The sequence below is a fragment of the Ceratotherium simum genome, chromosome 5, assembly GCF_057802395.1.
Source record: "Ceratotherium simum simum isolate JZ-2026a chromosome 5, ASM5780239v1, whole genome shotgun sequence".
Taxonomy (NCBI): Eukaryota; Metazoa; Chordata; class Mammalia; order Perissodactyla; family Rhinocerotidae; genus Ceratotherium; species Ceratotherium simum.
This window is the reverse complement of record NC_141904.1, coordinates 58535481-58556054: the sequence shown is the minus strand read 5'-3', so window position 1 is coordinate 58556054 and position 20574 is coordinate 58535481. Positions and strand designations below refer to the sequence as shown.

At 41.3% G+C, this 20574-nt stretch overlaps 1 protein-coding gene across 11 annotated transcripts in view; it reads right to left on the bottom strand.

Moving 5' to 3' along the window:
• The window catches only part of PXK (PX domain containing serine/threonine kinase like), a 68194-nt gene that overhangs the window by 22129 nt on the left and 25491 nt on the right, over nt 1-20574 (bottom strand). For 10 of the 11 annotated variants that reach the window (XM_087431244.1, XM_014793303.2, XM_087431245.1 and 7 more), the window contains exons 4-12: nt 14848-15034; nt 8315-8392; nt 7735-7808; nt 7104-7178; nt 4201-4305; nt 3219-3320; nt 1889-2050; nt 1335-1452; nt 6-84 (exon numbers count right to left, since the gene is read on the bottom strand). In XM_087431244.1, the coding sequence (XP_087287370.1) occupies nt 6-84; nt 1335-1452; nt 1889-2050; nt 3219-3320; nt 4201-4305; nt 7104-7178; nt 7735-7808; nt 8315-8392; nt 14848-15034 (980 nt within the window). Of the gene's footprint in view, nt 1-5; nt 85-1334; nt 1453-1888; nt 2051-3218; nt 3321-4200; nt 4306-7103; nt 7179-7734; nt 7809-8314; nt 8393-14847; nt 15035-17037; nt 17188-20574 lie in introns of those variants that run through there. The other variant, XM_087431243.1, reaches the window with a different exon arrangement.

The window sequence follows — 20574 nt, the reverse complement described above, 5'->3', positions numbered from 1 at the left end:
CTTACGGCATCTGTAAGAGCCGGGAGACGGTGGGCATGCCATTTTTACAGGCTTCACAAGACAGCGTAGACTCCAACACGGCCACTTGAAATGAACAGATACACATTTTAGTTCCACGGAACACGCTGGCAAATCCACTTGGTGATGAAAAGTTTGACACCGCTTTGCAGCAACTGTCTGCAGGCTGATCAGGACAGTGTCAAAACTCTTCACGCACAGACAGATGGTAAACGTGGGGAGGAGGAATGTTGGCAACATTGATGTTACCGATGACTCAAAAAAACAGTTCAGAAACCACATGCTGACAGAAAGCTAAATATATTTCAAAGATAATTGGAAGAAGGATTCAAGATATCATTCATAAAAGTGTTTGCCCTCTTAAAAGTAAATACTACACAGAAGTAAAATTCTGAACCTGAAAGACATTTTGCTGCTTGCCTGCTTTTAATCAAAACTAGCACACACAATGCCACTTGTTGATATCTCAGCATCGAACACCTTGGATGATATAAACAAAACCAGCCAGATTTTTCTCCTCACAGGTCACTGTTCAGTTTCAGCTGTTCAAATTCAACATAAAGCAGTCTCAGGACCTATTCTCATGAACCACCTCATTTAACACAAAATTAACACTTGGCGGAGGGTTGACTTGCACACCTCAAAGGCACAGTGGTCCAATACTACTCTGCCCTCCTCTCTCTGTGCTCCAGCAGTGAGTTCTGAGCCGGCTGTGGAGAGGATGAAAGGGTCCCTGGATGAGCCTGCCTCAATTCCTACATCCCTCTCCTAAAGGTGCCCTCCACCTGCCCTCTGGCTCTCCTCAGCCCCCTCAGTAAGGCTGGAAGAGCTCCTGGATCCAATTTGCCAGTGTCTACATTCCTGTCTGCCTTTCTTAGCTCTGGACCTGCTAGGCTTTTATATACCAGGTATCCAGCTCATGGCTCTCTTGTTCCTTGCAGGTCCCACTCCAGCCCTGGTCTGACTCCTGACACCGGCCCACATCTGCAAAACTGGCTTCATAGTTGCCTGCTCCTGGCTTCTGCTTCTATATCAGACTCGGTCTGGCTGTACTTCTCTTTACACCCTTCTGCTTCCAAAATTCTAATGCATATTATAAAATGTCCCCTGAGATGTCAGACAGCCTGACAAATGGACAAGCCATCTGAATTTTCAGTTAAGTACATCAAAGTAAATTACTCAGACCTGGTCTACTTTTAAATTGGATAAGAATTTCTGGCTGTGGAGCAGAGCAACTTCCTCTGGGTCTTTCCTGGACTCTGGAGAGGGGGTGAGTACCTTTGCAGACTACACGGCCCTCTAAACCCCATACTGACCCACAGCCATAGATGGTGCCGGAGGGAAGGAGTCTACAGGCACCGAGTCCGGCGGTCGTCCGTAAGTCATTTCATAAAGTAAGTGGCCAAAGCAGTGGACATCCACACTTTCCAATGTCTGTGGATGAAAAGAGAGCAGTGGCGTATTCATCCTTCAGTTTGGCTCTGTGAATCCCAGTGCTCCTGCCCTAAGCTTCCACTGAGAAATATGGCCCAGGGGCGACCCCACTCATAATTGATAGTGAAAACACAACTCCAAAGCCTTTTGTAAAAGCTCACAGGGCATTGCTCTGACCAAAAGTCTGGGTCCTACCCTCCATAGTTTTCCAGTCAGCGGTTCTATACCCATCCTCGTCCCATCTACCATTTCAACTAGCCTCTTGGAGATACAGCAATGCTCTGTGGGAGAAGCAGGGCCAATAGGCCTGGCCAACCCTAACTGTACCTCTCACTCCTTCGCGCATGTTTCTTACACGGGCAGGTCACGGGTGCTGCCATGGGGATAACTGATACCTAAAAATGAACCTGCTGTTTCATTACTTTCAGCAACTTACGTTGATTTTCCTGAATTGTGAGAAATAAGATCGGTAGAAGGAAGGAAGGCCCAATAAGGAATTCTCAAGGTCTAGCAGCCGACAACTGTCCCCGTCTAGCATCACATTGGAGGCATGAAGATGCCCATAAGGGAATCCCTTGTCATGTAGAAACTTTAGTACCTATTAAAAATATGTACAGGTTACATTTTCCCCCCAACCCATTCAGATAAAAGACAGGTTAAGCTTTGTTTTTTAAGTCAATATATTTTGAAACAAAACCAAACAAGTCACTGAGGAGATTCCTAAAGGAAAATGCCTCTTCCATCTGTTTCTTTGGAAAAGGGAGTGATGCTGAATGCTTTCCAGCTGTGAGACGCAACGCCAAGCTCCTTCATTCCGACAGAACAGAGGAGCAGCCTGCGTCTGCTTGGGGTTAACAGCTTTGATGCCAAAAGGCTCTACTTTCAGCACTTTCTGATCCCAACAGGCCAGCTCTCTTCAGGACAAAGTCTTGATCCTCCTGCACAGATGGGTAAAGCTATCGTCTCAGTGCTTCGGCCAGTCACTCAGGAAAAGGGGTTGAGTTGAAAACATCTCTAGTCAAATCTCTCCTCAGAATCTTTTTGGCTGTTTATTAATAGAAACACAGGACAGGCTCCCACAAAATGAAGCAAACTTTTCAACTGCCATTTAATAAACAGTGGCTCACCCAGTAATGAAATGCCTGGATAGAGCGCTGCAAAGACCTGGTGAACTAGGGCAGTGCACACCAAAGAGGGTGCCTAGGACAATCCACTGAGGACTAGAAGAAACTATTACAACTTTTCGATTTGTTTTGTTTTTAATCTCATTCTTTCTTGACTTATAACATACAGGATATATTATTAGTAGTACATTCATATAATGGTTAAACATATGCAACATTAGGGGGGTTATGCTTAAACTGTTTTCACTGATAGGGTTGCACAATCCAAGAAGCTTGGAGAATACTGCTCTAGTTACACTTCTGTAAGGGAGCCACATGGTTATATATGTGATATAACAAAATCAAGAATCTTGACACAACAATAAAGATCAACCAAAAATAACACAAAAGTTGGTATCTATACAGAACAGTTCTTAAAAATCAGACACTAAACCAATAGCTAAGCTTTTGGAATTGTGTAGATCTAAATTACTGCCTTAATTAATTAATTAATTTTGGGATAAAATATGACAATGCCATCAGTTTATAAGTGATCAGACAACTTAAACTATTTTGGATCTTGCCTGAGAACTTTCCCAAAAGAATACTGTAACGCTGGATAAAATTTCAATGCAAGTTAAACAAAAATTAATTATTTCTTACCTCTAATATTTGCCGCCCATATGTTTTTATCTGCTGGAGTTCAAGGCCTTGAATCTTCTTAGGGTTGCAGTACTTCTTTAGGAACGGGTCTTTTGGTTTTGCCTTTGGAAAGGAACAACAAATACATAAGAAAGCAGCAGAGGGGTCGAATTCTGCACATGGCCTCCCAGAACAGATAGGACCCTAAGAGGCTGGGGTGCCAGACAAGGCCAGCCTGCAGGACGTGGGTTTCTTTTGGTTTTTTTTTTTTTTTTTTTGGTGAGGAAGATTAGCCCTGAGCTAACATCTGTTGCCAATCCTCCTCTTTTTGCTGAGGAAGATTGGCCCTGGACTAACATCCATGCCCATCTTCCTCTACTTTATATGTGGGATGCCTGCCACAGCATGGCTTGATAAGTGGCACGTAGGTCCGTGTCTGGGATCTGAACCTGCGAACCCCAGTCCACCGAAGCAGAGCACATGAACGCAACCACTACACCACCAGGCCGGCTCCAGGATGTGGGTTTTTAAGTACAACAGTCTGCATAGTTGATAGAAAGAGGCTGACCTGGGTTCCGTCCCTTCTCTAGTCCAGTGAAGATATGCCTGGTCTTGGACTTAGCAGACCCCAAAGTCTTGTACACCTTTAGGATTCTTCAGTATTGCTTTTTTTAAAAAAATTTTTTTCCAGCTTTATTGAGATAGTTTAATATTGCTTTGTTAAGTGAAAGACACAAATTTTAAAACTGACCTAAGAGATCATCCTACAATGTAATGGACGTAATCATTAACTGTTCAACCTTCCCTCATATGGGGAAAAGAATGCTCTTTAACCAAACTGGGTAGTTTTTATTCCTAAAATAAAAATAAATTCCAAATAAAATCAAAATTAAAATAAAATCCGCAGGGCCTAGCTTCTGGAACCTTAGGGATGAAGTATCAATAACAGGTTCTTAAGGGACTTGAGAACTTCTTTATGACCATGAACTTGTACCACAAGTACCTTGTAGATCAGGTCCTTCAAAGTTCCTTTTTCATTAAACATCCTAATTAGCAATGCTGAGGATTCGTTAGCTGTGGCAAAGGTAACCCGATAGATGTAAGGATGCTGCCAAAACAAACAAGAAATTCACATTTATTTGCATCAGCATCGAGGTCATTTTAGATCCAGGAACTGGTTATGCAGAGTCACATACAATCTTGATAGTTTAGTTGCATATAAATGTGGGATAGTCCCTGAACACACGGCATTTTCAAGTTATTAGATGACTAACTAGTAACTCATTCTTTAGATGAGAGAAGGAACATAAACTATACTGACCACAGGAAGTGAATAACTCACGTGGTCAACTCTACATGTGAAGGTATCTGCTTTGGTACGTGTATTCTCACAGTGTCAGCTTGGGTATGCATATTCTCACAATTCAGACAAAGGTGTGGAGGAAGAGGGGGGAGTCCGAGTTTTTGGAACAGTGATTTTAATATTCCGCCTCTGTAAATTGGTAAAAAACACAGCCAAATCCTAGAACAGCCCAGTGAGAACCAGGATAAATGTGTCTTTACTCACAGCTTTGCCTAACAATCCACACTGCTGTTTGGTGCCAAGCCAGGGAGCATGACAGCCAGAAAACAAGCAAAAGCAGCATCTTTTGGTATCTTGGCCCTTTTCCAAAGCAGTTAGCATGAATCTTCCTGTCCTTCTACTGGAGTGTGCAATAGAATGAGTCACAGTGTCCTCCTGAGATGGGGACACTGACGTCAACCAAGTGGGGTGGGGAGTAAGGCAAATTATTTAATGACTGAAAGTCCTCATGTGACCTGGAATTTGGGTTACATGAACCAACTGGCTTCCGAGACATATTACAATGTCCATTAGCTCAAAAGATTACCATGAAAATTTAAACCCATGGGAGCTGAGCTGTGCAAGAATTTGGGGGGCAGGGGTTGCATGGGTTGGGGGATGGAAGGATGTGTCCAGGAAAATATAGTAATTGATCATGAAGTTTCTCCTAATCATCACATCAAAATGGTTGCTGTTGATATTTCAATAGGTTTATTGAAATATAATTCACACACCATTATAATTCATCTATTTAAAGTATACAATTCAATGGTTTTCAGTATATTCCCAGTTGTACAACTATCACACAATCTAATTTTAAAACATTTTCATCGCCCCAAAAAGAAACCCAATGAATAAAATAAAAATCCTTAGTCAATATTTATATAAATAGATAAGGGAGAACAGGAAGCTCTTCTTTACAATAGGATGCCCACTAATAAATATAAAAGGAATAAAGGAGTTCGAAAATTTCTATGAACGCTAAAACCAGTGGGTTTGATAAACAACAGGTATTTATATAGCCTCAAAATATCTCCCTACAATTACTTATTAATTAATTCCAGTTATTTATCTTATAAATATAATTAAGGATGGGTACAAATGTTCAGCTAAAATTGTTTGCTATGGCTTTTTTTTAATAAGAGCAAAAAACTGGAGGTGATCCAAATGTCTAGAAGATTAGTTGAGTAAACTGAGACGCAACAAATGATAATTCTATGCAGCCAGTAATAATGATGTTATACTATATTTACTAACAACAAAAGATGTTCATGGTATGCCATTAACAAAAAAAAAGGGGCCAGCCAGGTGCCGCAATCGGTTAAGTGTGCGCGCTTCTCTGTGGCGGCCCAGGGTTCGAAGGTTCGGATCCCGGGCGCGCACTGACGAACCGCTCGTCAAGCCATGATGTGGTGGCGTCCCATATAAAGTACAGGAAGATGGGCACGGATGTTAGCCCAGGGCCAATCTTCCTCAGCAAAAAGAGGAGGATTGGCAACAGATGTTAGCTCAGGGCTGATCTTCCTCACACACACACAAAAAAACAAGTTTTAAAATAAGTATATAATTTTTCAAAAATAATCATATAAAATTCTAGAAAAGTAACAACTGAACATTTTGGTTCATACTTCTGGTTGGCTGAGATTACGAGTAAGTTTTATTTTATTGTTGCATATCTGTGTTTTCTGACTTTCTGCAATTAATATGCACCACTTGTCTGCATTGTCTTCTTTTTACAAAGCACATCCATGAAAAGAAATTTAGAATTGGGTGCTGACAACCTGTGTCACACCACTCAAAGACCATAGTATTTTTCTTGGCCACACATGACATCTTATTAAAAGTTTGGTTTTGCCAGCTTGACAAGACACTCTATCTTCAAAAATGAACTTGCCAACCCAACTGGACAGGTCAACATAACTGTGCTCAGTCCATGAGCGACTCATTCTAGGGTCCTACATCCTCATACAGACCAGATAAAGAACATCAACACTAACTCAATTTTCTAGCCAGATTAGTCTTTTTCTGAAGACATTCTGTGTATATTTTGAAATATATCCATGTGGTTCTTCCCACTGAAGACCTTGGGTTAGAATTGTGCATTAGCATAAATAATGCCAGGTCCTCTTAAAGGCCAACTAGTTAGCTAGCCTGTGAGAGTAGTAACTCAGACAGCAAAAGGGCTATTTTGCCCTTCCATCATCCAGCTTATCTAAATCCGTATTAGTTCTGTTTTCTCAGGCTAGAAACAGATCTTTCAGTTTCACTGATATAAACAAGAGGCTCAGAGAAGTGGCTGCTTTTCTACTCTGATATTTGCTTAAAACACAAAGGCTACATTCAAATTACCACATGGTTCATGGGTTGTGCAGATGTCATGAATGCCATCTAAGTGACCGCTGGGGGCAGCCCCAGCACTTTCAGTCTGAACTGAAATCCCCTGTACCTCTCCATTCTCTTGAGCCTACAGAGTATTTCCAGCTCTTCTGTCCACGGCACCCCCCGCAAGAAAACATTGTGAATCTGTCATCAGCTCTGAGAATAACAGAATGACTTGTACTCACCGAACAGGAAGGCAGAAGTTTGATTAGACACTGAAAATCTTTATCTGACAGATACTTGTCAGGGCCAAGGTCAGCCTGCAAACATGGGAGGAAATATCAGGGTGCAGTCTTGGTTATCAAATGAAAAATTCCTTATAAGTCTTTCTCTTTTTTTATTTGTCCAAAGATATGACTGGAAACTAAAGATGAAACCACACTAAGTCTTGCTGCCTCAAGGCCTTTCTGGAGAGGTAGTATATAAACATATCAATACCAGGACTTAACTGTAATCTTATCTAATCCATTAACCAAACATGTCCCTAGAACTCCCAAAGTGAGAGATAAAACAAAGTAATGCGCAAGTATTTTCTTTAAAACAAACTGCCAACCCTAAAGAAGTTCCACAGGACTATATTAAACTGTTCCTATTTCTTTCCAAATGTTTACTAATTGATCAAATATAATCACATCGATACAACCAAATGCATAATCAAAGTGACTTAAAATGACTCTCCTTTGATGTGTGACTGAGAGGCCTTTACAACATCACTCAGGAACACAATACAATTTAGTAATTCTCTTGTCAATATCTACTTTCATAAACCTGTCTAAAGTCCCTGAAGTGAGACTGAAACAAAAAAACTTAGCTTACCCAACTTAACACTAGCCGTTCCTTTGGCTGATTTTTAATCTTCATCAAGAAATATTTCTTTCTTATCCTCCAACCTGCCATAAAACCAGAAATGTGTTTATAACTACATGATTTTTATACCAATTGATATGTTTCATGGACTAAGTAAATAATAAAAATTAAGTTTGGCAATATTGTCCAGAGCTATTTGGCACCAGTAAAACGTTTGGTAATATTGACATGGTAAAGGCTGCACTAAAAAAAAACAACAAATAAATTACTCTATTCACAGAAATAGGAAAACAGCACTTCAGTTTAGATTTAGTGAAAAAGATAAATGAGGAAGGAATGATGGTTCTGCAAGTATAAGTTACTACCATGCAAATCCTCAGATGGGGCTTTAACCAAGATTCATTAGGTATTAAAAGTTAAGGACTGCATCCTCGAGCAGTAGGGAGGCAAAAAGAAAAAGAAATCACCTGCATTTCTTATGCATTTCACCTGCATACGAGATTTCTTGGGATGCATATAAGAAAGCCTGACCGAGAATCCAGTTCTGTGATCTGTCTTTTTTAACAGAATGGGCACGCCCGTTTCTCACCTATGTCTTTCAGTGGTTCTACCACCTCCCACTTTGGTTCTGATCGGAAGAACATGGAAACGTGTTGTAAGGCAATCTCTGCAAAAACGTTTAGAAACTCATTAGTCAAACATATCAGGAAAGTACCATATGCTTAAGATATTATTCTTGCAAATGAAATTCTTACAGTCTATGACCTTCTTAAAAAACTTAATTACAAAAAAAAAAAAATGAACACAGACTAAATGCAATGTAGGATTCTAGACTGGATCCTGGAACAGAAAAAGGTCATTGTGGAAATACTAGTGAAATCAGAATAAAACTATAGCTAATGGTAACGTACCAATGTTAATTTCTTAGTTTTAGTAAATGCGCCATGCTCATATAAGATGTTAACATTAGGGGAAATTGGGTGAGGGGTATATGGAAACTCTGTACTATCATTGCCATTTTTCTGTAAATCTGAAATTATTTCAAAATAAGAAATTTATTAAAGAAATTACTAAAGATGTGGATAAAAAACACATATATATATATACATACACATATATATTTTTTAACTTATATATATATAAGTTACATATATATATTTAAGATCTAAAATACATAAACTAGCTGGCTTAAGCCAAGAATTCAATACATGCAGCAGACCACAACCCAAGCACAAAACTCAAAACACGTTCTAAGGTCAGCCTGGAACAGCATTTAATGTTATTCCAAGTGATATTTATCCCATCTCCATTCCGCCTGAAATTATAGCTTTCACCAACAAAGAAGTGATTAACCTTAAATATATATTGGAAATAAAAGCCAGTGTTTTAGAAAAACATCCATATACAGCAACAACACGGTTCTATTGTGGGAAGTCACCATATGCCTGTTTACTGGAAAAAATCCATTCTTCTTTTTGTGTTCATTTATCATGAGAACTTTTCCCCCTTTTAAGAAGACAATAAGAAGAGGAAATTCTTTAAAGTTCACTGTATTAAGAAATTATCAGAATAACTGTGCTTTTACATTTCCTGCAAAAAGCAACATCTGTAATTTGCTATTTTCTCTCAACGCAGTGAGTAAATGAAGCCACTCTAGATTCCCGAAAGGAAACAGCAATCCTGCAAATTCATAGTGGAATTTCACCTCTGCCTAGCCTTAATTACACTCCAGGCTGACTGGTAAGGCATGAGGGAGAACGCTCAGCAGAAATACTCTCCATATGTCAAAATGATCTAGTCTGGAATTATTATGCCAAGAGCGTGGCAACAATATCATTTTGATATATTTTATAGTACATTTAAGATAAGAGATTCGGGGAGGAAAACAATCTACTAGCTATTGGTTTACTGACTCAAAATGTAAGTATCAACGCTATCCACACAGAAGAAAACATGAGATGACCAAATACTAATCTGACTCCATTTACATTTGTGACAAACCATTTGAAGGGATTGGGTGTGGCAGAAGCATATAAATTTTCATGATCAACACTGGAAACTCTGAACCTCTTCCATAATTAATGTTGATATACAATGTTTTCAGTACTTCTAAAATAACCTGAACATAACTTAAAAAAGGTATTATTTTAAGTGAAAATCATATCAACTTTGAGAAGGACCATGAAAAATAGTTTTCTAAATGAGGTACAATGTCATTCTAAGAGACTATAAAGGACAGTTGGTTCAAAACCAAGAGTGATTCATAATTCCCCACAAAATCATTTTCGACAATATTTACCATATGCTACTATGTACCATACATTATCTTAGGAATGGGGGAAACAACTGTGAACAAATGGAACATGCTAGATTTGTACTGATAAATTGAGGACTGGGAAATAGTTTTTTTATCTTAGGGGGTCAGGGAATTATAGAAAGATCATTTTCTTTTCTCTGAACTATGATTTATTGCCAAGTAAATCATATGACTACTATGACCCCAATATTAATTCCCTCCCTTCCCAGATTCATGTATCACATTTCAATCCTAAACATCTACTCCTCCACTTAGAAGCCTTTATTGGTGCCCCATTTCTTTACCAAATCAAAACCAAGCTGCTAAACGCGGTGTTCAACCTAGCTCCGGCTCTAGCTTACCTTTCTGTCTTTACCCCGCCTCTTCGCTCTGAGATTTGCCTGCCTTGGCCCCTGAAGACTGGCCTGCCCCCACCCCTCAGCATTTTGCACTCCTATCCACCTGTCCTTCGAGGCTCAGACCAAATTTGCTGCTGCCCTAGCCAGGACTCCCTCCTCTGTACACCCCCAGTGACACATCTCTCCCACTAGACTGTAAACTCCAGCTGGAAGGATACATCTTAAGCTGGGTGAAGCCCACAGCCATATGGAAATACTTCTTTCTCTCCTGGAGCAAGCGCCCTGCCTCTTGGCCTGGCTAACTCCCACTCACCCCTCAGATCTCCGTGTAGGTATCACCTCTTCTGGGAAGCCTTCCTCCATCTTCATATCTGGATCATCTACACCCTTATGCTACCCTCAAGGTGCTGCCCCTTGTTACCCTGTCATAGTCTTCACCTGTCAATCTCCCTGCAGAAGTGCCTAGGGATGGGGCTGGGGGACTATTCCTTCCTCATTGCTGCATTCATAGCACCTGGCACACAGTAGGTGCTCAATAAATATTTGATGAAGCAAGAACTAAGGGTTCAATACATGTTCAATGGATGTGGATGCTCTCTCCCATTAGAATATGAAATCCGTGAAAAGGAAGGCATCTGCCCTCCATTTCCTTAGCGCTGACTGACACATGGGGAAAAACTGCATGCTCAGTAAATGCTGATCCACAAGCCCCAGACAGGAAATGCAGAGCAAAGCCTCACGTCCATGCTGTGCTTCCCACAGAGCTCAGACTTCTCAGCTCAGATGTACCAGCTGCCTCTACTGTGTGCAGCCTTTGAGCTCATACATCCCAGCCCCATGGGACAACTACAGGGAACAAACATTGACTCCTCCAGTCCTACAACTGGGCTCCAGATCCCCAATCTACTACAGCAGATGGCATTGCAGAGGCCTGCACAGGGGACGTGGGCCTCCAACCTCTCCAGAACATCCTGCTCTTGTTCTGAATATAATCCTCCACTCCCAATCCCTCCCTCCCTCCTTTTATCTGGAGCCCACTACTATCTGACCTATTCAAGGGATTCCTGGGGTTCCAGAACTAGAAAGGAGCTTCAGCACTCCCTGGTCCACACCCCCTCCCCCACCTCCTGTTTTATAGATCAGGACCCCGAGGCCCACAGAGGGGAAATGCTGCTCATGACAAAGCTGGGACCAGGATCCAGGCCTCCTGATTTCTGGTCCAAGTGACTTCTGTGTGGACATTAAAAACCCCCTTACCCTGAGGGGGTTTGAGGTTTGAGGTGGGAAGATGGCTACAGTGAAGAGAGACTTTAAAATGATAGAAGCACCTTGTTAATAAGAGGAATAAGGTAGTGGGGGTGTGCGTGCGTTTCCCAACACAAATCCCTCCTGACCAGGAGACACCCGTTTTCCCTGTACAATAGCTGGCCCTCAATTAGACTCTCTAATTCAAATGAACACCTCACAACTCCCCACCAGAGCACCAAGGACCTATATTTCCTTTCTGTGGATTTGGTCATCTGGAGAACACCAGGAAAAGAAAGGACCAGCAATCCCAGGCTGGTGACCCAGGAAGGAGAGGAGGGAGCTGCTGATGTCCTGAGAGGTCCTAGTTACCCATCCCCAGGGGTTTGGGGTGGCATCACAGTCCCCTTCTACAAGGCACCTTCAACCTCAGTCAGAGCAAAAGGCAGGAAAAGTGGCCAGGGTGATTTCAGCAGCACTTGAACCCAGAACTCAAACCCTGCTAGAGTGAAGCCAGGACGTGACTGCAGATTATTTGCAAAATGATAAGAGGTAGAGATATTATCCACATTAAAGGGGGAAGCGGCCCTGCTTGGGGAAGTGCCAGAAGATGGAGGAGTGCTGAGTGCCCTCAGGCCATGCTGTGAGTTTCGGGAAGCCTGGACACGTCCTGGCTTTCCGGGGAATGGCTCAGTCAAGCCCGTGCAGAGGAGGCGGCCTGGGCTTCCCTTTCCTGAGGCTGCTGGTGAGTCAGCCTAGAGGCAAGACAAGTTCTGGCATTTCATTCAAAGGGGAAAATAAATCAACATCTCTCTGAAAACAGCATCCATCCCCTATTGTTTCACCACAGGACTGTGCCCTCTGAATAGTGGCGGCTTCTTGAGCATTTGGGTTCTGGTGGGCATCTCTGGCAGCCTTCTTATACCCCTGCCCGCATCTGCTTTGGACTCCTGACTGTCTGCCATGCTGGGGGAAAGATCAAGGACAACAGTAGCATGTGAGAGAGGTACAGAAGGAAATATAGGGATCAGACAACCTTCCAGGGGCCAAGCAGCATTTTAACTGGAAAACACTTGGACACTGCACTCTTGTACAATCATACAAATGTGCTACCTTAAGGTAAGGCCTTTCCCCTCAGGGAGCCTCTAATCTATAAAATGAGAGGGTTAGTCTTGATATGCCTGCTCCAAGATCCCTTCTAGTTCTGACCCCAGATGACTCCATGTACTTCTGGTGAAGGCCCCTGAGAGCAGGGAGCACATCTTCCTCGCACCTGCATCCCCAGCACAAGGCCTAGGCAGAGCAGACGGTCAAGGTCTGTGGAATGAATGGCGTCATCACGTGTGCACTACACCCTGATGCTTGCCCTCATGAGAACATCAGCAGACACTCAGCAGGAAATAATGGGACAATGAACAGGGCTGGCCTGGGGCTGATTTGATAACAGTCAATCCAGACTGCCGGCTGTCTGACAATTGTGGGAACAATCGAGGTGAAGCATGGTGAAATGAAAACCATGAGAGATGCTCCTCAGAAAGAAGGCGAGCTGTCCTGGGAGCCCCAGTCCTGTGCTGCCTTCTCTCTTATGTGAACCAAAAACAAGTGAGGGAAGAATGGCAGCCTTGTAACAACTCAGTGTTCGATTTTGTAACTTGTAGTAAGTGGGAATTTGAAATAAACTTTCCTTCACTTGGTTGCATTCTGGAAAGGCCCTATAGGCACCGCCACTAGAGGATGGCAGCTACATTCTAGAACAAGGCTTATCAAATGTAAAGCGCATGCAAATCAGCTAGGGACCTGCTTAAAATCAGATCCTGATTAGCAGGTCTGGGAGGGGGTGTGAATTATGCATTTTTGAGAAGCTTCCAGTAATACCAATGCTGCTGGTCAGACAACCACACCGTAAGTAGGAAGGCCAAGGGCTGTGGTTTTCAAACTTGGCTGCATATTGGAATCTCTTGGGAAGCTTAACAAACTACGAGCCCCACCCACAGAGATTCTGATTTAACTGGCATGAGTGTAGCCTGGGTATCAGGATTTTTTAAAACTCCCCAGGTGATTCTATTATGCAGAAAAGTTTGATGCCTGACAAGTAGGCCTCTATTTCTCTCTCCCTGAAACAAGAATAAAAGTGCTCCCTCTAATTACTTCAAGAGCAGTGTTTTGAGGATCCAAAAAGTAGAATGTAAACAATCTATTCTCTTAGCAAGGAAAACAGCTTACTAATAATACCCAGAGTTCGACATAAAAAGACTCTAAGCATGGTTTACCTTTAACAAGTCAGAGGAATTTTAGTCATTGGTTTAGTCCTACAGTGGTTTCTATTGGTCTCTTCAAGGCCACACCAGAGTGTATTAAAAATTCAATCACTCATTCTGCTGACACCAGGCTCAGGTTATTGATGGAATTGTGTGGAATCAGTACCCTTTGCACATCAGACCCCTGGCTGCTGCCCTGATCCAGGAAAGGTTTGTAAGAGGACTCCCTCCTCCTTAGGCTTTGCACTGAGCAGGTGTCAGGGAACAACCAGGAAGACACAGAGAGGACCCTTCTGAATCACTCTTGTGTTTAAAGTAATTCCCAGAAAAAACAGACATCCGTTATATTTTAAATACAAAAACGGAGCCAGGGGCCGGCCTAGTGGAGCAGCAGTTAAGTGCGCGCGCTCCGCTTTGGTGGCCCGGGGTTCGCAGGTTCGGATCCCGGGCGCACACCGACGAACCCCTTGTCAAGCCATGCCATGGCAGCATCCCATATAAAGTGGAGGAAGATGGGCACGGATGTTAGCCCAGGGCCAGTCTTCCCCAGCAAAAAGAGGAGGACTGGCGACAGATGTTAGCTCAGGGCTGACCTTCCTCACACACACAAAAAAAAACGGAGCCAAATACAATCAAATTGAGATTACTGTACAGATTACTGTGGATTATTTACTCTCTGCTCTGTTAGGGAAGATAATAAAGACAAGACTGCAAGTACATAGACACAATAACTTCTCTCCCATATTTTTCTGTGCAGACATCACAAACATTTTAGAAGTAATTATTTTCTTCTTTTACGTCTATAGTAAATTACAGCCAGGTAAGAATTAGTAAATGAATAATGCCCTGTAACAAATGTATACATCTCCCCGATTGTAAGTAGAGTTTCTCTCCCACGTTACCTCCAGCAAAGAACAGTGCCTCTTTAGCCACGTGACCCCAGCTCACTAGTCCCTTTGCTTACCAGTGTAGTTTGCAGAATAGTTGTTTGGATCTAAAAACTTCTTTACCAGCTCACAATTAGACAAGATATGATTCGTGGTGATAACGTTGAGATAGTTCTGAAGACCTTTCTGCCTCTCAGCTATGAATTCACGATCCATGTTACCAATTAATTTTTTGGGAGGAAGAGGTAGACTTAGGCCTGCAATCTTTAATTAAAAAAAAAAAAACTATTAGACTCATGTCATCCCCAAACAAGATACATTGTCATAATCCTGAGCCATTATATTTCATTAAGTGTAAGACACTATAGATTTTAAGATGCATCCTAATTTCAGTGATATTAAAAAAATGTGAAAAAAACTGTACATCTTAGAATTGTAAAATGCTTTATTAAGCACAGCAACTTTAAAACAATTTTTTTAATGTGTTATTTTTATCACACTTACACATGAACATGATTTCAAGAGTCAAATAGCTCTTTTTTAAGTATTATTAGCAATCCCATGACACTACCCCACCACTACCCCTGCCACCAGGTGACACAGACATTCCCCACTCCCCAGAGACAGCCACAGTCAACTCTTTCAACTGATCTTTTGGCAATGAGGAATGTTCATATTGTTACGTGTTGATTTTTCATTTTTAGGCATTATCTATAAATTTCCAACTATGGAAGATGAAGACTAAGTTCTCTTTCAAAATCCTGACCTCATCCCGAACACATCCTGTTCCCAATCCTTCTAATATAGTTATGCTATCATTTTATTTAGTGCAATATTCACCTTTACATTAGGTAAATGGTATTCACAACTGAGCCAGAGTCACGCTTACTTTTCCTTTCTGTCAACTGATAGTCTGCTTTTTAACATTTTCTATTCAACTCCAAACTCTCCAGCGAAGCCTTCTCTCAACACACACACAGATGCATCAATTTCATCTTCTTGAGGAGTGTTTTCCAGAACCCACCAACCTGCTTCAAGCGGGCCCAGTGGTCCCCATACCTGCTGCAGAGCAGGCATCCTGGGACCACCCTTCCCATCATGCTGGAGAAGCTTTTGCCTTTTGCCTGCTGAATGCCATTTCTATATCCATACCTTCCTTTTTCTTAGAGAATCCCCTTATTTTTGGTGGAGCATACCCTCAGTCAGCTTCTACAAAAGGGGACAAGGGAGATAAATTTTTTGAAACATTTCATGTGTAAAAATGTCTTTATTCTACCCTCACACTTGATTGATAGCGAATATCGCTATGGAATTCTAAGTTGGAAAGTTTGGGGGTTTTTTTTGCTCAGGAAGATTCGCCCTGAGCTAACATCTATTGCCAATCTTCCTCTTTTTGTATGTAAGCCACTGCCACAGCATGGCCACTGACAGACAAGTAGTGTAGGTCCGCGCCTGGGAGCTGAACCCTGGCTGCTAAAGTGGAGCATGTTGAACTTAACCACTAGGTCACCAGGGTTGGCCCATAAATATTTTTTCTTCAGAATTTTTAAGAACTACTGCATTGTCTTCTGGTTTCCAGTGCTGCTGTTAAAGTTTCAAGCAGCAGATTCTCAATTCTCATTTTTCCTCCCTGGAAGCTTTTAGGATCTGCTCTTTGACCTCAGTTTGTGAATTCCATGGGTCTGTTTTCATCCTCTGTGCTGAGTACTCAGCCCTTTTAGTCTAGAAACTAATATCCTTATATTCTTTGGTATTTTCTTGTATTAGGTCTTTATTTCTTCCCCTCTGTGCCCTTTGCTTTCTTTTTCTGGAACTCCTATTTTCCAGTGTTGGACTTCTGGACTGGTCCTCTATTCTTACCTTTTCTCTTCTAGTTTCCACCTTTGTTAAACACTTTTTTTCTACTGAAAAAAATTTTCTGGAGTAGTTCCTGTATCTTTCAGCCCTTCTAAAGAGTTTTCACTTCTACTATTATCTTTTTTATTTCTAAGTACTCTTTTCTTTTTTTTCCTTAACAGCATCCTGAATGGAATACAATTTCTATCTCTCTGAGATCATAAAAGATAATTTTTCTAAAGTGCCTGAAATGTTCTTCAGACTGCGTATATTCTGCTTCCTGAAAGTTCTTTTTTTCCTGTTTGCTTTGGTCGTTATTTTTCATGTTAAAAGTGTTCCTTAGGAATCTGGTGATCCTGGGTTGTCTGCTCATATTTAAGAGCAAAGCACCAAAAGCTGACTAGAGGCTCTGGGTAGGCAGCTGGGTTTACCTGCTGTGGGCTTTGTTGTAGCACAGGATCTCACTCAGCTGTTTCACTGGAAGAAACTGTGACTTCAGTGTCTTTAGCTCTTTCCTCTTAGGCTGGGCACAATCCTCCAAAAAGAATCTTCCAGTCTCCTGCCTGGAGGGTCTAGGCTTCACTGCCAGTATTCTGGGAGCTGAGAAGATGAAGGAGGCTTGGGGAGGAGGGTGGAGTGTTGGGAGGGGTGGTGCTCCCATTTATTACATAAATGTTCTCAACCGTACAAGCATTCCCCAGTCCAATGACTGTTTTACCCTCTCCAGGGAATAAACTTCCAGTTTTCTGCTGGAAGGAGAAGGGCAGGCAAAAATGGCTCAGATGGGGGAGATTTGGGGATCTGACTGCTTCTTAAACAAACCTTCGACTTCTGATATTAACTTGACCTTGCCCCACACTGGAGGCAGCACCTTGTGCTGTCAATTGCTAAACCTTTTAGATGTTCTGTGGTGTAAACTGGGACCCAGTGGGGTTATCCACACCCCATCTCAGAATTCGGCCTTCCCGTGTCTGCTTAATTAGTTAGCTCTCATCCACTGGATTTTCAGCTTCAAACGTTTTGTTGTAGTTTTCTCCTCTCCTATTCTATTTGTCCTTGAGGGTGTGTGTGTGATCAATTTATTGTTGTTTTAGAGTGGCTTCAAGAGGGAGGAAAAGTAAATGCAGGTGCTCAATCTACTATCATTTTCCAGATCATTTAAAACTTTACGAGTCTATTTTTTAAACTTAAAAAACAAATTGTCATACTGGTATCTTAATTTAACGAGGAAAATCGCTTTCAAAGAGCACTTGTACTTGGATTAGAGCAGTCCAAGTGGCCTGTGTATTGATCGAGGGGAAGGTCCAAAGAGAAGGGCATCTTGAGTTCAGATAAGGATGTAATCTAAACCGACCATGTAGGCAAACCTAACTTAGCCTGTTCCACTCTGTATTTTTCAAACAACAAGAAAGACCTTGAACTTGATATTGGACAAGATGAAAAGGTTGGCTGACAATTCTAAATTGTCTATGTCTCCAACTTAATTATGAAAATACGTCAGAGCATACTTAGAGCGAATTTTCTACTATGGCGTAATTCACTGCCAGATAAGACATTTAAATTTCACGTCATTTTCCTCATTCATACACTTAGGCTTGACCTAATAGCAGTTTCTTTATTAGCTAAATTAAAAGCACACTTATGAAGAAAGCATATCACTCAGCTAGTACACATCCAAGCCAATCACTTTATTATTATTATTTTTGTTCAGGAGCATTGAGTAATATAGGGTAATCAAAGGTGATATGTTACTGAAAACAAACTGACGTATTTCTTTTAAAAACTCTTTTATTAAGTTGCAGTACATAATCTCATGTGTGTGTGTATAAACCCAGGGATAGTTACATATGCACAAAAAATGTCTGAAAGGACTCACACCACTTGCTTGAGAATAGCTACCTCTGGGACTAGGTTAGTCAATTAATTTTTATTTTGATACCATGAAATGTTTACATTGTTCATTTACTACCTTTTTCAATTAAAAGAAAGAAAAACCCTTTTCCTTATCAAACTGATCATATACACAGCAGGGATAAAAAAAAAAAATTACCATCAGCCAATACCACTAGATTTGCCTGCACTACCCGCCAACAGCAGACCCAGCAGAATCCCACATCACTCAGAATGCAGAGTCACGTCTGACATCATCAGATTCAAACCCTACTATTTTTTATTCATGGTGGGGATGTGGGAATAAATTTGATAAAGTATCTGTTTTGAACTTTGTGGCCTCCAAGCTTAAACCAATCTATCTTTTCAAGCTTCATTTCACTTCAGGAAAATGTACAGATCTGTCCAGATCCCATCAGCTCTCAAATCATCAGGTGAGACAAAGAGTTCTTTGCCAACAGCTGTGGTGACAGTGTCCCCGCTATGTCAGCCTGCTAGACATACTGGGGGTGTTTTCCTGCCCTGGTTTAAGATCTCACAATAGTCCTACAAGTACTAAAACTATGCAATATGTGTGTTATTTTAAAATCTGGCCTTTAAAAAAGATTAGCATTCAAGAGACATGTATTTTCTCTTTCAGTTTTCTCCTAGAATTTCTAAAATGCTTACCAATCACAGAATATAAAATTTAGAACTCCAATGACTAATTAGAAGGGAGGGAAATAGAATACTAGCACGTAGAGTGATAAAGTCATTAACCAGTGATTTCCTAGACACCTCCACATTGAAGGCTTCAAGCCATGACACCTCACCATCCCCTTTTCAATAGCTTTCCTCTTTAACATGCACTACAGATCCCCTTCTTGAGTTCTTTGTATAAGGGAAAGAGAACACAAAAGCCGGCAGAGAAGTCCTCAGAGTTCCATTCATAATACCTGCAGAGCGGGGATGATCGCCAAAGAGGGGTCTAGAGCCCATAGCCTGACCCATGCCAGCCTAGGAGAAGCCTCTAAATTACCTGACAAATTATATCGTAGTTACAAGAAAACTAGCTTTTGTCTGGAGGAAAAACCTTCAAACTCTGAATCTATTAATCTCTCACTTCCATTATCAGATCTTAATGATCTACAAATTGTCTTCAACCATATTCCAGTGAGTATTCTAGGGAGTTCTAAGCTCTCAGTAGACCCTTATTTGTCCCAATTTCCCGCCAGTGCACAGTAGTCTCTCCTATGTCAACAATGGGCAGTAAAATTCAAATCACAAAACATTCGTGCTACAACGGACCTGAGAAGTCATCTGGTTCAACCCCTTCATTTCAGATGGAAGGGGAAAGTGAGGACCAACAGGGAATAACTGACCCAAGGGCTCAGTGCTGCTAAGGGGCAGAGCCTGGGTTCCTTCCCACGTCTGAGGGTTCCCTGCCCAGTTCCCATCATTTCAACTCCTGCTTCTTTCTTTTTCTTTGTTGTATGCTGTCTCCCTAGATGGTTACTAATTTGATGTTGTCTTTAAAATAGGGTGGTGATTTTTCTTCACTGTTACCACAAATATGCTCACTATAAAAAGTTGGGAAAGTGCAGCTCTTTTCTATTTTTCTACTTATATAACTTAGATGTGCTCATTTGTAGAGAACTTGGAAAGTACAGAACAGTATAAAGAACCAGAAAAAGAAAATGTAACCCATAATCCCGCCACCTGGGGATCACCATTGTTAACATTTTGGCATATTTCCTTCCAAACAGTTTTTCTAAACATTTCATGTAATTATATTATATTGCATGTATAATTTTACATCCTGCTTTTTTTTTCCACTTAGGCATTTTTCCTATTGGACTCAGACAACTCTGAACATGTGTATTATATTTCTCTTTCTTCAGCAGGAACTCATTTATTTGTCAGAAGGGTAATCAGACACTGAAAATCATGGTCACAGCTTTATTCTGTGGTTTTGGACTCTTTTTAGTCTGTTTTATGGAAGTTGTTTTGAAATTATTTTGTTGCCAAAAAGCTGTATGTACTTTCTTCTGTTTGTTTACTTGGATCCAGAAAAACCTCCCACTGAACTGATGTCTGGC